Here is a 12,232-nt window from a genome sequence, read left to right on the forward strand (position 1 = left end):
TGAGTCTCAACACAATATTTTGGGCTGCTAAGAAACATACACTCTTGATTCAACTATTTTATGTTATTAACAACCTTATTTTACACAACGTGATGTATTTAGCCATCAATTTATAACTAACACACTCACATTAGTTATGCAAGTGAGTGTGCTCCATGGAAATATATCCCAGCCCTCAGTGAATATAAACAGCAAATTAGAACTGTATAGCTGAATATATGCCACTTTTGGTATTAAACATACCACACTATATTTTTATGATGCATCTTGCTTTAATCTGGTTAAAAGCACAGATTTCCTAAACTGCTACTTTGGTCTCAAATATATAAAGATGAATGTGAGACAATCTATTCACAATACTTTCAAGCTACACTGAGTTTTATCTAATACAAAGATAAAGAATTTCTACATGGAGCTTAGTAAATGCATCATAAACACTCCAGTTCAATAAAGGCAACCTTTCATAGAATAAAAAGCTTATTTGTTTTAACAGTGCATATACTATGTTTTAATTAATTATTTCTAAAGCTTAGAACATAAGTGACTGCAAACAATGCAGGAAAGTCTTCCATAAAGCATCTGACGTGGATAAACTGGTCCATCCGCAGTCTGAAATGACTATGCGTCCTCAGTGTGTAAACAAACTAAACATGCTCAAAAGCTCACCATGCTGCAGTATACCACCTCTAACTTGATTGTATGTATTCTGCTGGAAATTTACCATGTCATTATGCCAGCTATTTGGAAAAAAAGCTTTATAAATATTGTCACTTTCAAACTCAACAGTGTTCAGATGCCTAAATTTGTGTTCAAATGCTTTAAAAAGTTTCTAACTTCATTCTTCCTCCTAAGAGTAGTAATCATGCACAGCATACTGGGCTTAGTATCTGGATAACTGTATGAAATTATCTGAGAAACCTTAATGCAGGAAGATAGTTAAACTAAATAGTCTAACAGTGACTGTTCAACTTTAAAATCTACTATTATGAATTATTTACTTTCCTTCACTAACAACAGAAAAAAGAAACTGGGGAAAAAAGATTGGAATGTTCATTTAAGGTGAAGTGGTTCTTAATTAAGACCTCACTAACTACTGAAATTCATGCTGATCATCTCCAGTGCAAAACGCTTCATCTTCCCTTTTTTCCAATCAGGTCCTATAATAGTTGCTTTGTGCTCAAACTGATTTTGGGGGAGAAAGAAGGATGTTAGGATTATTCAGACAGAAGGAAAAACTCTGGATGATTTGCCTACCAAATATTTAATTAACAACTATGATAGTAGGAGTTTGAAATCTATTTTTTCATAGATTTAAGAGGAACATACAAACTGGAGAATGACAACAAAACAAAAATAAACCATGCATAAGACGACAGTTCTTAGAAACAAGGTTAACATACCAATAAAAATAAGTGAAGAATCCCATAAAAATAATATGTAATATACTGATAAGAAACAAGAAAAAACTAGCACTTCTTTACTCTGTAGAAAATGCACACAACTGCGAAGTTAAAATAACTGAGGCAACACAGTGCAGGTACCTAGGCTGTTTCTGGTATGAACTGAAGCCACTGGGTTGATTCCAGTAGTGATCCTGCAGAAGTACACTTGGTGCATTGGTTAACCTTACTTAAAGTGCTGCACAGTCAAGATGAAACTAAAAACATGAGTCTGCCCACCTTTTGCACTGACGACTTAGAAAAATGCTTTTAACAGAAGAATCCTGTTTACTGTACTGCACCCACAACCTTCCTAAAAGTATTCGACTACGGCTCTTAAGAATCTCTATCAGCAGACCCTCTGACCAACAGATACACTATTTAAGCAGTAAAATCTACACTGTGGCTGCATCCAGACTATACAAGATACTGCATCAATAAATACACTGAAATTGACTTGCATTTGAAAAAAATATTTTGACCAAACTCCCATGAAGAGAATTTGTCAACAGTTGAACACTAAAAGTGATATTGTTCAAAATTAATCAAAGAATTTACTATTTGTATTAAACTATATTGTTTTACCATGTAAAATATTTACTTTTTTCACTGCAAAACTGCATCAGTTACTAAAACAACTGGAGACAAACACAGCTTGTATTTAAAAAAAAAAAAAAAAAAAACAAAAAACAGAGAAAACAGTACTTTATTTTACAAGCTAAAAGGTATTTCTAATGTGGCCTAAGGTAAACTACTGTGCAATTCTAGAAATCAGCAATTTTAACTCCTGAAAACTTTGCTTACATTTAAAAAAGAAAAAAAACAAATACTGAACCATAGTTATTCATCAATTCTCCTGCTAAATAAGAGAAATCAAGGCTTTCTTCCCTACTGATACACACATAATTTCTGTGCAGCAGTATGAATTAACATTCCAAGTAAACACAGCAGCCTTACAAACCCAGAACTAATCAAGAAATTAGAAAAATCCACTTCCTTAAGTAACGCTTCCCATTCCAGTATTTAGAAATTTTACCTCCCTCCCTCTTCCCTTCCTTCTCTCTTACTCCCCACCACCAGTTCAGCTTACTTATAAACCACAGAAATACATATGTACATAAACATATATTGGCATAGGCAAAAACACAATGACAGTCTACAGAAAAATGCTTCTTCCTGAATATGAATACATTCAATGAACATTACTATTTTGTTAATGATAAATGAGGAAAATACATGTACAGACTTTGCTGCTGTTTTGGTGCTATTTTCATCCACATTCTGAATTTATTACAAAATAAACTAGAAGAAAGTAAAACATGAATGAATCAATAGTTGATAATTTTCCATTTTCTACTCAACATATTTAAAATCCCAGTAATGTACTAATAGCTTCTGTATGTTTAACAGCTGGAAAAAAACTTGCAAAATACAAGTTCTCAGCATGCACACTGCATGATTTGTGTACACATTCCACTTGCAAGTACTGCTGTTAAGTATTATGCACACTGGTATTTTTAGAGGCATGAGCAGGACAATAAAAAAATTATTCTATTGATTTTATGGAGAAATAAGCACTGAAATTTGCTACTTTATCACTTACCAGATACTAAAAAAGTACAGCAAAATGGCCAAACCAAAATAGTGAATGCAGTAATAGTCTGAAAAGATTATTCTCTTTCACTTAAGAAAATATATAAACATAATCAAGAAATTACTGGCAATATAATTTTAACAAAATAAGTTCAAGAACTGTATATATTTTGTTACAACTCCAGGTTATAGCTAAAATGCTTCATTTCTGGGTTTGCTTCCCTCCCCGCCCTCCACAAGGAAAAAAGAACTTGCTTCAACTTTATCATATCTCACTACAACTTTTAATAATTACACATAATTTTTCTAACTTCTTCTTATTTCTGAAGCCAGAATAAAATGCATTTAATGAAATACTCTCATACTTAGAAATTGGACAACCACAAATCAATGAAAAGACTTATTTCAAACCCCCAATTGTTTGGAGACAAATTTCTACCAGCAACTATTCTTTTTTAATTATTTCTTTGCATTTTCCATGCAGTGTGCTGCAACTGGCATCTAAATAGTTTCTTTGCCGTCGTGAAGTGAAACATCTTGAATGCTCAAACTGTATTTTTATGAGTGCCAAGGGACCCTAAATTTTAGTGGTCTATTAAATGCCAGCAATTTCATGCTGCCTTGCATAAAACAGCATTCACATATTAGAGCACTGCGATTCCATAGCTGCATTATGCTTCTCTCACACAACTCAAATACAAGTTGTGTATTTCATTTAAAAAAATATATATATTTCTTTCGAAACACATGTACTTTCTCAATGAATATATTTAAAGTTCCATTTCATTGTTGTATGTTACACTATCCACATGGACAGTGAGTACACTCAAGTAGAGATAATAAAAATCACAAATATAGATAGCATTCCTTTTATTTGAATTCAGTGCTTTACTTAAAGATATAAGTTGCAAATGCATAACCCTTTGTCACCTGGCAAGAACGTAGTAACAAAATTTTCTCTGAATAACCTAATTTGCCATAAAAAGCACTGTACTAAGCTTATTTAGCATACATTACTTCGAGGAATCTGTTTCTGCAAATCTTACTGCTGCCCCACCTTTCAGTGTTAGTTTTTATTCTCTTACCTGGCAATATTATCCTTTTCAAGAAGAAGTCCAGTCCTATGGTTTGTTTGTACTGTTTTCCAAATGTTTCTTGGGCGAAACGTGTAGCTAAGGATGTCTAAAACAGAACAATATCAAATTAAGTTGTCATTTCAAACAGCAAAAAACTTGGTGTTAAACCAGAAGTATGAAATACAGTTAAGCACTTTTTAAAACAACACACACTGACAGTGTTCATGGATTTGGATTGACAAGCATTCCAGACAACTTCAACACAATAAGAGAAGGTGGCAAAGACTACTAATTTATGCAAAAAAGAAGCATGCAAAAAAAAGAAGCAAGGCACACACTTCCTTTGTATTTCAAAGATACTATGATATTCACATTACAAAATATTACACAGATTTGAATAAGGTATCATTAGTACGCTCAAATTGACACAAATCTAAGTGATACTATCCATACCTGAAGAGCTTATTATTTTTAAAAAGCATGCATTTCCAAAACTAGGGTCTTTCCCTGGTACAGAACACCATGATCCCAGGCCAACTTTCTGGGAGGGAACAGAGATCTGCACAGTGCAGAGTCCCACAGGGGCTCCAAATTGTGGCAGGATTCCTGCCACTGTACATCAAAGTTTCAGGATCAGGGATTACATGAAGTCTAAGATAGGAAGAGTACTTTCTTGTACACAGAAAAAACTAAACTCATGTTAAGAGTGCACATTTGCAGAATCATTCCTTTAAGCAGAACTCTGGAAACTTATTTCTTCAATTTATATTTTGTGGATTTATGAAAGTAGACCAATACATTGTTGACCTAGTAATCAGCTTTTATTACATACTGCTAAAAGGACACACAATTAACCTACATAAAGTAATGAAGCAAGGCATTTATATTCTTTCACTAACAATTTAAGTTCTCCATGCAAGGCAAAAAAAAAAAAAAGGGAAAAGGGAAAGAAAGAAAAAAAAAAAGAGAAAAAGCTCCACAATCTAAGGTTTAAAAAAAAGCAAAAAAGGAAAGGAGAGGTGCAATTATAAAGAACACAAGAGTTTATATTGTGGAAAAAATTAAATACTGTATTAAAAATTAATGTCATAGATAAATTACATCCTACATCAAATTAGTGGTGTACACTTACAAATCTCTTGTTGAAATGACATCTGAAAATACGAAAACAAAGTAATTGCAGAAAAAAAATTCTAAATATGAATTTACATATATAGGGGAAGAAAAGCCTAACAGCCTCACAATACCCTTACACTGTCTGAGAAAATTCAAAATGGGCAAGAAGGAATTTTTGTTGCCAGCCTTCTGTTCATCAAGACCGAACGAGGTGAGTCATATCAACTGTTATTAGAAATTGCCATTGAAGCGCATTTAGTTAAAAATAGTGCCAATAGCTCTGAAAAATGAGAATAGACAAGTTCTATTAATGGAACAGTTATAACAAAAATCTAAATTATGCTAATAATGTCAAATGTACATAGGAAGAAAAGGTAACTTACTTTTTTTGCATGAAAACATGATCACCAGAGCGCTAGCATTAAAGCTCTAGTATGAATATAAAAACATTTATTCAACTATTAAATTACCTGTTAAGTAAATAATACAAGATTTACTGTTTTCTTGTTTCTACATCACATTTATATTCCTACCACTGCCATATATATATATACATGTAATAAATGATATTTTGATATCAGAAGATATGTTTAGGAAGTAACCCAAAAAATCAATTAAAGACTATTGCAACACTTTCATTTACTTCACTGAACTCAAGCCCCGAGAGGACTAAAAATAAATAGATAAATGGGGAAAAAAGCACGTAAACTAGAAATAGCATGGGTATGCTTATATATTTATATCACTGTGGAAAGGGTGAAGACCACAGAAGATGAATCGTGAGAATACTCTTCTGCCTACAGCTATGTGACAGTAATACTAACATATGCACAACATAAAATTCAATACATATTTAGCCTGTAGTACTGAAAAAGTCAGTAGAACTGATTCTTTTAATCACAACAGTTAGCATGTCAAGATTACAAAGACATTATCTTTAATCTGTCATGACCTTAAAGATGTAGATAAGAATAAGAACATTGCAGGAATACACCAGACAGTCTTCTCCTTGAAATTTTTCTTTTCAGAAAAGTAACCAGTACCCAGAGTACAGATTAAAATATCATCTGACTATATCATAGTATTCTATATTCTCCAACACACTAATTTAGATCCCCATTAAACAAGCAACCACTCCCTTCTTGTTTTAAGGGCTCAGTAAATATTAGCTTTATCACTCTGTGACACTCAATATTCCCTGAGGGCTTCTAGGGGTGTTAGTAAAAATAAACAACATACATTCAATTAAAAGCCAACCAATAAGAGCAGCAAGCGATCTACAGCATGGCAAAGTTCTCTTAAACAGTTTTCCTCTACTGTGCTCTTGAATGCAAAGGAATTTATAGCAGAAAATCATTGACTAACCCCTTTTTAATTTTTTTTTCTAATAACTGTTAAAGCTCAAGGAAGGTGTTGGATTACCAGACTAGAGTCCTCTATTTATTCACAGAACAAGCATTTATCCACAAAAAACTAAGAGCAACAGTTCAAACTTCTCCACAACAGTAAACAAAGAAGTTATGTCAATGAATATTCAAATACCTCTACAATGCAAATACTCCCTTCAATCCTAAAATTGTTCTCTGCCATGCTTGTCATAAAAGATTCTACATGGCATTTTTGCCTGTAAGGGTATGTTGAGTACAATCTATGTAAAAAATAACCAAAGTTAAATAATGGTTCAGTAGAACTGTAACTGTAAAAATAAATAAGTGATCAGTGACTGTTTTTAAAAAAAAGATTATGCTCCATTCATAAAATTTCAGCCATTAATGTAGAGATCAGAGGATAGCATGATATCAAGAAGGCCTGGTTCCTTCATGTCTCTACTAAGACACCCAGGCCACCAACTTTCATAGCAGACTTTCCATTAGACCCAGTTTGGTAGGTTCACACATTTATCTTAAATACTTCAAAGCAAATGTTCATATGCTGTTCTGAATAGCAATACACTATTGAAGGTTGGTGTTACAAACTCCCTCCTTTCAGACAAAAAAAGGCTTTGCATTCTAACATACAGCAATCGAGACAGCAGTAAAAAATAATACATAAAAATTTCAGTATTCCAAGTGCAAAATACAACAGGATATTTGGGAAGTTTTTCTGGAAACAAACGAAGATGCAATGAAACCTCACAGGTGAGGCAAGACAATTTCTTGCTTCTATTCTTCAATGTCAACAACTCACAGTATAAAAAGCTGCTCCTAAATACCTACATACTGAGTAAATAGGAAAAAAAGCAAACAATATTTATGAAATAAATTGAAAAGTCAATAAATTGAAATAAATTGAAAGTCAAGCAGAACAAGCAATGATAGCCAGCTCTAACTGATACTGACTGCTCACCAGGACAACACAGAAATTAGTAGAGAAAACCCTGACAATGACAATTCTTTGAGTAAAATCCTATAGAAGAAAGCTTTCAGAAAATGATGCCTAAGTGTAGTATCATAGTTGTAAGAAAGAAAAACTAAAACCAAATTTCAATGGGATGCAAGCACATAGTTCTGAAGCCATGAATTTCCATTCACATACCAACTTTACCAGCCAACTGAGAATCCACTTTCCAAAAAGCAACACGTATCTATCCCCTCCCTTACTCCCTTCTAGAATGCCAATGCCTTTCTCCAAGCACAGCAATATTTACCCTTCAGTCATGTCCTATCCCTACTGGCAAGAATTTTAAGACAGACAAAATGAAAAGGAACACTAGGCTAAACAACAAGCTGCTTTAACTAGCATAAAAACACATAACTGTCCAACACAGAGAATTTCTTATGATGTCTTTCCACCCCCACTCCTAACTACTGATGAAACTTTGTTCACTAAAAAAGAGAAAATTATCAAGATTTTTTTTACATTAAACATGGATCTATGAAGCTAGGCCAATCCGCAGAGGACATTTGATGCAATTTTCCATTTGCAAGACTGAACAGTGACAACAATGTTTTTGCCAACATTGATGAGGTTTTTGAGCCCACATGTAACAACAAGATCCAGAATTGGCACAATGCTTAAAAATCTGGCATCCTAAAAAATCCTAAAGCAAGCAGAACATCACTCCATATTCCAGCCTACGGTTTAGCTCCTGCACATTCCCACACCAGGTTGAGCATTCACTCTTTCATTTTCATCATCCATTGCTACAAGAAGAAGGAAAAGGTAGGATGTTTCTGCTACCATACTTTAATCCCAGCTGCAACAGATGGCAGAAGGACAGAACCTCTGCTTCTTTGCTCCTCCCACACACCTATTTTTCAGGACCTCCCTTCCTATGAATAGCTCCAAGATTTGCTTCCAGAGGCCCAAAACCATTTTCAACAGTAGCAAATCTGAGTAGTTCCAGCTCAAATCAGCATCATTATATATTTCAACATTAAGCCAATGTGTGCACAGCAAGAGCAGAAATACCTGGATTATAACATCATTTTTTTCAATCCATACTAGTACTGCTAGTTTATTTTAATGAAAAATCATTTTGGCTCAGGAAGAGTAGGTTGATTGAAAACCTAGATGCATAAGGCTACCATGTGTATCCTGTAATCAAAATCAAAGATCCAACTGCTATTAATAATTGCTGTTTATTTTCATCTCACATTGTCCCCGCTGCTGATTTCTTTTCAGATTGTTTTCCTAGTTTGTCTAGTTCATTAAAATCATTCTCTATTATCGTCTTACTAACCAACCGTGCCTTCCTCAACTTTTCTTTTCAACAATTTACCATTTCCATTACCCTTATACTTTTTCAGATTCTATTCCGTCTCACTCCTCTCATTCCTTCTTCCTTTTTCACTCTTCTCTTCTTAAAGCTTGCTCCAGCAGTGTTTATTCCTACCCTTAAAAATCTAAGTATCCAATTATCCATTCAACCACCACAAAACAAATGAATAGAAGCACAACATCCCTCCCTTACCTCACGGATAGAGCAACTCCTAGCTAGTGGAAATAAACATTACCCTTAGCTTGAACTGATACTGGTTTGTTTTTAAGCTGCTACCAACCCTTCCACAGAACCTTAATCACATTGCTTCTAAACAATGAGTGAGGAAAAAGAGAGCAAGTTTACACCTTCAGCCAGCTGACTCACAAAGACATAATTTATTTTCCATGTAGAACTGACAACCAGACAGCCCCAGATGGAGGAAATAAAATGTTTGGGGTTTTTTTCTCCTTTTGTTTTTTTTTGGCAATAGGGGGAGCAATGGAAAGAAGTCAAATGTGAACATCTCACACTGAACGCAAGACGCAATATTTCAACGATATATTCCATTATTTCCTACACTACTCCTATTCGACGATCCCAGCAACAGAGGAAGAGAAAAACCAATGTCTTGCACAGTAAATGAGAGGCTAAGTATGCATGTGTGTAAAGACCAGCTGTGAAACAGATGTGAGAGGCAGGCTATTTAGAGTTGAAAACATATAGACATACACATGTTTCAACAAGTAAGCGGAACGAGTAGCCAACAAAGAAGAGGAACCTCAACAATTTAGTCTTCTGAGGTGCTTAACATAGCACTAGGTACATTTTATCCTTCCATTCCATGACCAATCACTTCTTTATTTTTACAAGATCTTACAATAAATCTATTATTGAAAGTGTTCACTGCTAGGCCATCAGGATGGCTGGAAGAAGCCTCTATTACAGCATCATCTAGGGGGAACAGGAGGAAAAGCAGCCCACCATAGCATAGCTGCTACTCATGCAAAATAAACGGCACTTGAAGCACAGGATGCCTAGAGCCAGCAGGAGATTCAGTGAGTGGCAGCTCACGTGTGAAAGGCAGGAACCAGCAGGAATACACATCAAAACTCAAGAATGCTTGAAAATCCATGTTTGGTGAGAGGTCTTGCCACAAGGTGCTGAACAGCAGTAGTGAAAGGATTCCTCAGTTTGAATGGAAAACTCCTGGGGAACGCTACCAGTGAACAGCACTTCAGCTGTCAATCCTGTGCATTTATTATGCTCTCATCACACTGTCACTTGGAATTGCCCATCTACTGACTCAGATGAATACAATACCCCTTCAGACTGGGTTTAGAATCACTGGAGGCAAAAAAATGTTTTGTTTCTCCATAGAGCTCTGCATAAATAAGCAAGCAAAACCATGCATGTACTTTCACTAAGAGCTTATTTCTATTAATAGCAGGCAGCTCATTTAAACCACCTCTAAAAGTATTTCTACCTTTCATATGAACTGTGAGGCAGGCAGCCTTTCTGCCTCCCCACATTTTCAAAAGTTAATGATAGAGACAAAACTGTATTCTTCAAGTATACAATAAAATTACTATTTTCAGGTGTATCTCACGAAAGAATTCAGGCCACATATGGCAATAGGTATGTTCACACATGTATAGTAAAGATCAGTGACTATTTTAATGGGTAAGAAAGTGGCCACCCTTTTGCCTTCGTTGGTTTCTCCATCAAGATTTCTCTTTTTAAAAGAAGACAAGTACAACTTGTTTATAAACAAACTTTTACAAATGGTATTTAATTATGTTGATTATAGACAGAAAAAAGCCCTGTAAAAGTCATCACCAAAACCTAAATTGACCCAGAAGAGTCTTTCCAAACTCTGAAACAACAACTCAAATAAATGCAAACTGTTCTATCCACCTCAGGAGGTTATCAGCTCTGAAGCCGAAATGCAGAGCCTGGAGACCCAGCTAAACCACCCTCCCTGCTCGTCGTTTCGACGGGAACCGCGAATTCACGTGCTCGGCCCCGACCCCAGCCCCCCCCCCCCCCGGGCACCGCCAGCCACCGAGAACAACTTCGGGCTATTCCGGCAACTCCAGCCGAGCAACTAATGACCCGGCGGTCTGCAGCGCACGGCCACCAATGGGAAACGCCACACCAGGCAGCGCCGTGGTCATTACGTTATTAGCCGCTCCTTTTATTAAGGCTCAAGAAAAGGGGATTAAAGCCGCGCACGTCTGTTTGTTGACCAAGCCTCTCGGGGCGCCGCGAGGGTACGGAATCCCCGTTCGAGGGTCTCGCTGCCCAGCACGGAGCGGACACGGGCGACCCCGGAGCCAGGCTCCCGGGCGAAGAGCCCGCCTCTGCCGACCGGGGAGCACCAGGGTCCCGTCCCGGCTCTCCGCTACGCCCACCCCCCTGCCCCACAGACGCGGGGGAGACAACGCAGAGGCAGAAGCGCAGGGCCGGGAGCGAAGGGGGAGCGGTCAGCCGGCCCCACGGGGCCGGGTATCGCGACGGCGGCAGCGCGATAGGCTGGAAGCCGCCGCGGGCTGCTCCCTCCTCAGCGGGAGGGCCGCGGGGAGCGACGAGGGGGAAGGCCGGGCAGGGGCCTGGGGGCACCGAGGCGACGGAGAGGAGCGGGGCGCTGCCGGCGGGGGCCGGCACTGACCTTGCCAGTGGTGCCGTCCCCCAGCACCACTAGCTTGAGCTGGCGGTCCGGACTCTCCTCCTCCTCCGAGTCGGACATGGTCCCTACACCCCCGGCGGGAAAGGAGAAGAGGCGGAGGGCAGCCGGGAGGGACGGGGTGCAGGAGCGAGGAGGGGAAGCAGGAAAGGAACGAGCACCGCGCTCACGGAGCCGGCAGCGCTGCAGAGGCCGGAGCCGCCATCTTCCCTCAGCGCGCCCGCCGTCGCTATGGCCCGCACGGGACGAGACCAAGGGGGGAAGAGGAGGGAAGGGGGAGAGCGTCGCTCGCGGGCGGGAGCTACAGCAACAAGTTCACCAGCCGCCGCGGGCGCAAGCCGGGGCCACCCGCGACGCCCCCACTTCCGTCCCCGGTCGTCCCCCCTCCCCGCTCAGCGGCCGGAGGAATGGTTCAACCCGACTCTCGGCTACGCGCAGCGGTGGTTTCGCCCCGAAGTGACGCCCCGCGCGGTAACTAAGGAACGTGGGGGTCAGAGGCCGCGGGGTGGGCGGGGCACGGGGCGGGGCTAACGGCTCCAACGGCCGTGCGGGCGGGGGGGGCCGGTCCGCCATCCCCAGGCAGCGGCCGGTCGCTGCGGGGCCCTCCCGCCGCTCCGGGGGG

General features: G+C 38.8%; 1 protein-coding gene across 5 annotated transcripts in view; it reads right to left on the reverse strand.

Annotated features, from left to right (window-relative positions):
• Nucleotides 1-11,999, reverse strand: part of RAB28 (RAB28, member RAS oncogene family) — a 64,344-nt gene extending 52,345 nt beyond the window's left edge. Inside the window, exons 1-2 of one of the 5 annotated variants that reach the window (XR_003923990.2) lie at nucleotides 11,596-11,999; nucleotides 4,118-4,214 (exon numbers count right to left, since the gene is read on the reverse strand). Coding sequence is in view for 4 of the 5 variants with exons in the window: in XM_030018480.2 (XP_029874340.1) it covers nucleotides 4,118-4,214; nucleotides 11,596-11,673 (175 nt within the window). In the remaining variant the exon portion in view is untranslated. The remainder of the gene's footprint in view (nucleotides 1-4,117; nucleotides 4,215-11,595) is intronic. The other 4 variants (XM_030018480.2, XM_030018487.2, XM_030018496.2 and 1 more) reach the window with 4 other exon arrangements.
• Between the last annotated feature and the right edge of the window lie 233 nt (nucleotides 12,000-12,232).

The sequence above is a fragment of the Aquila chrysaetos genome, chromosome 1 (assembly GCF_900496995.4).
Source record: "Aquila chrysaetos chrysaetos chromosome 1, bAquChr1.4, whole genome shotgun sequence".
Lineage (NCBI taxonomy): Eukaryota > Metazoa > Chordata > Aves > Accipitriformes > Accipitridae > Aquila > Aquila chrysaetos.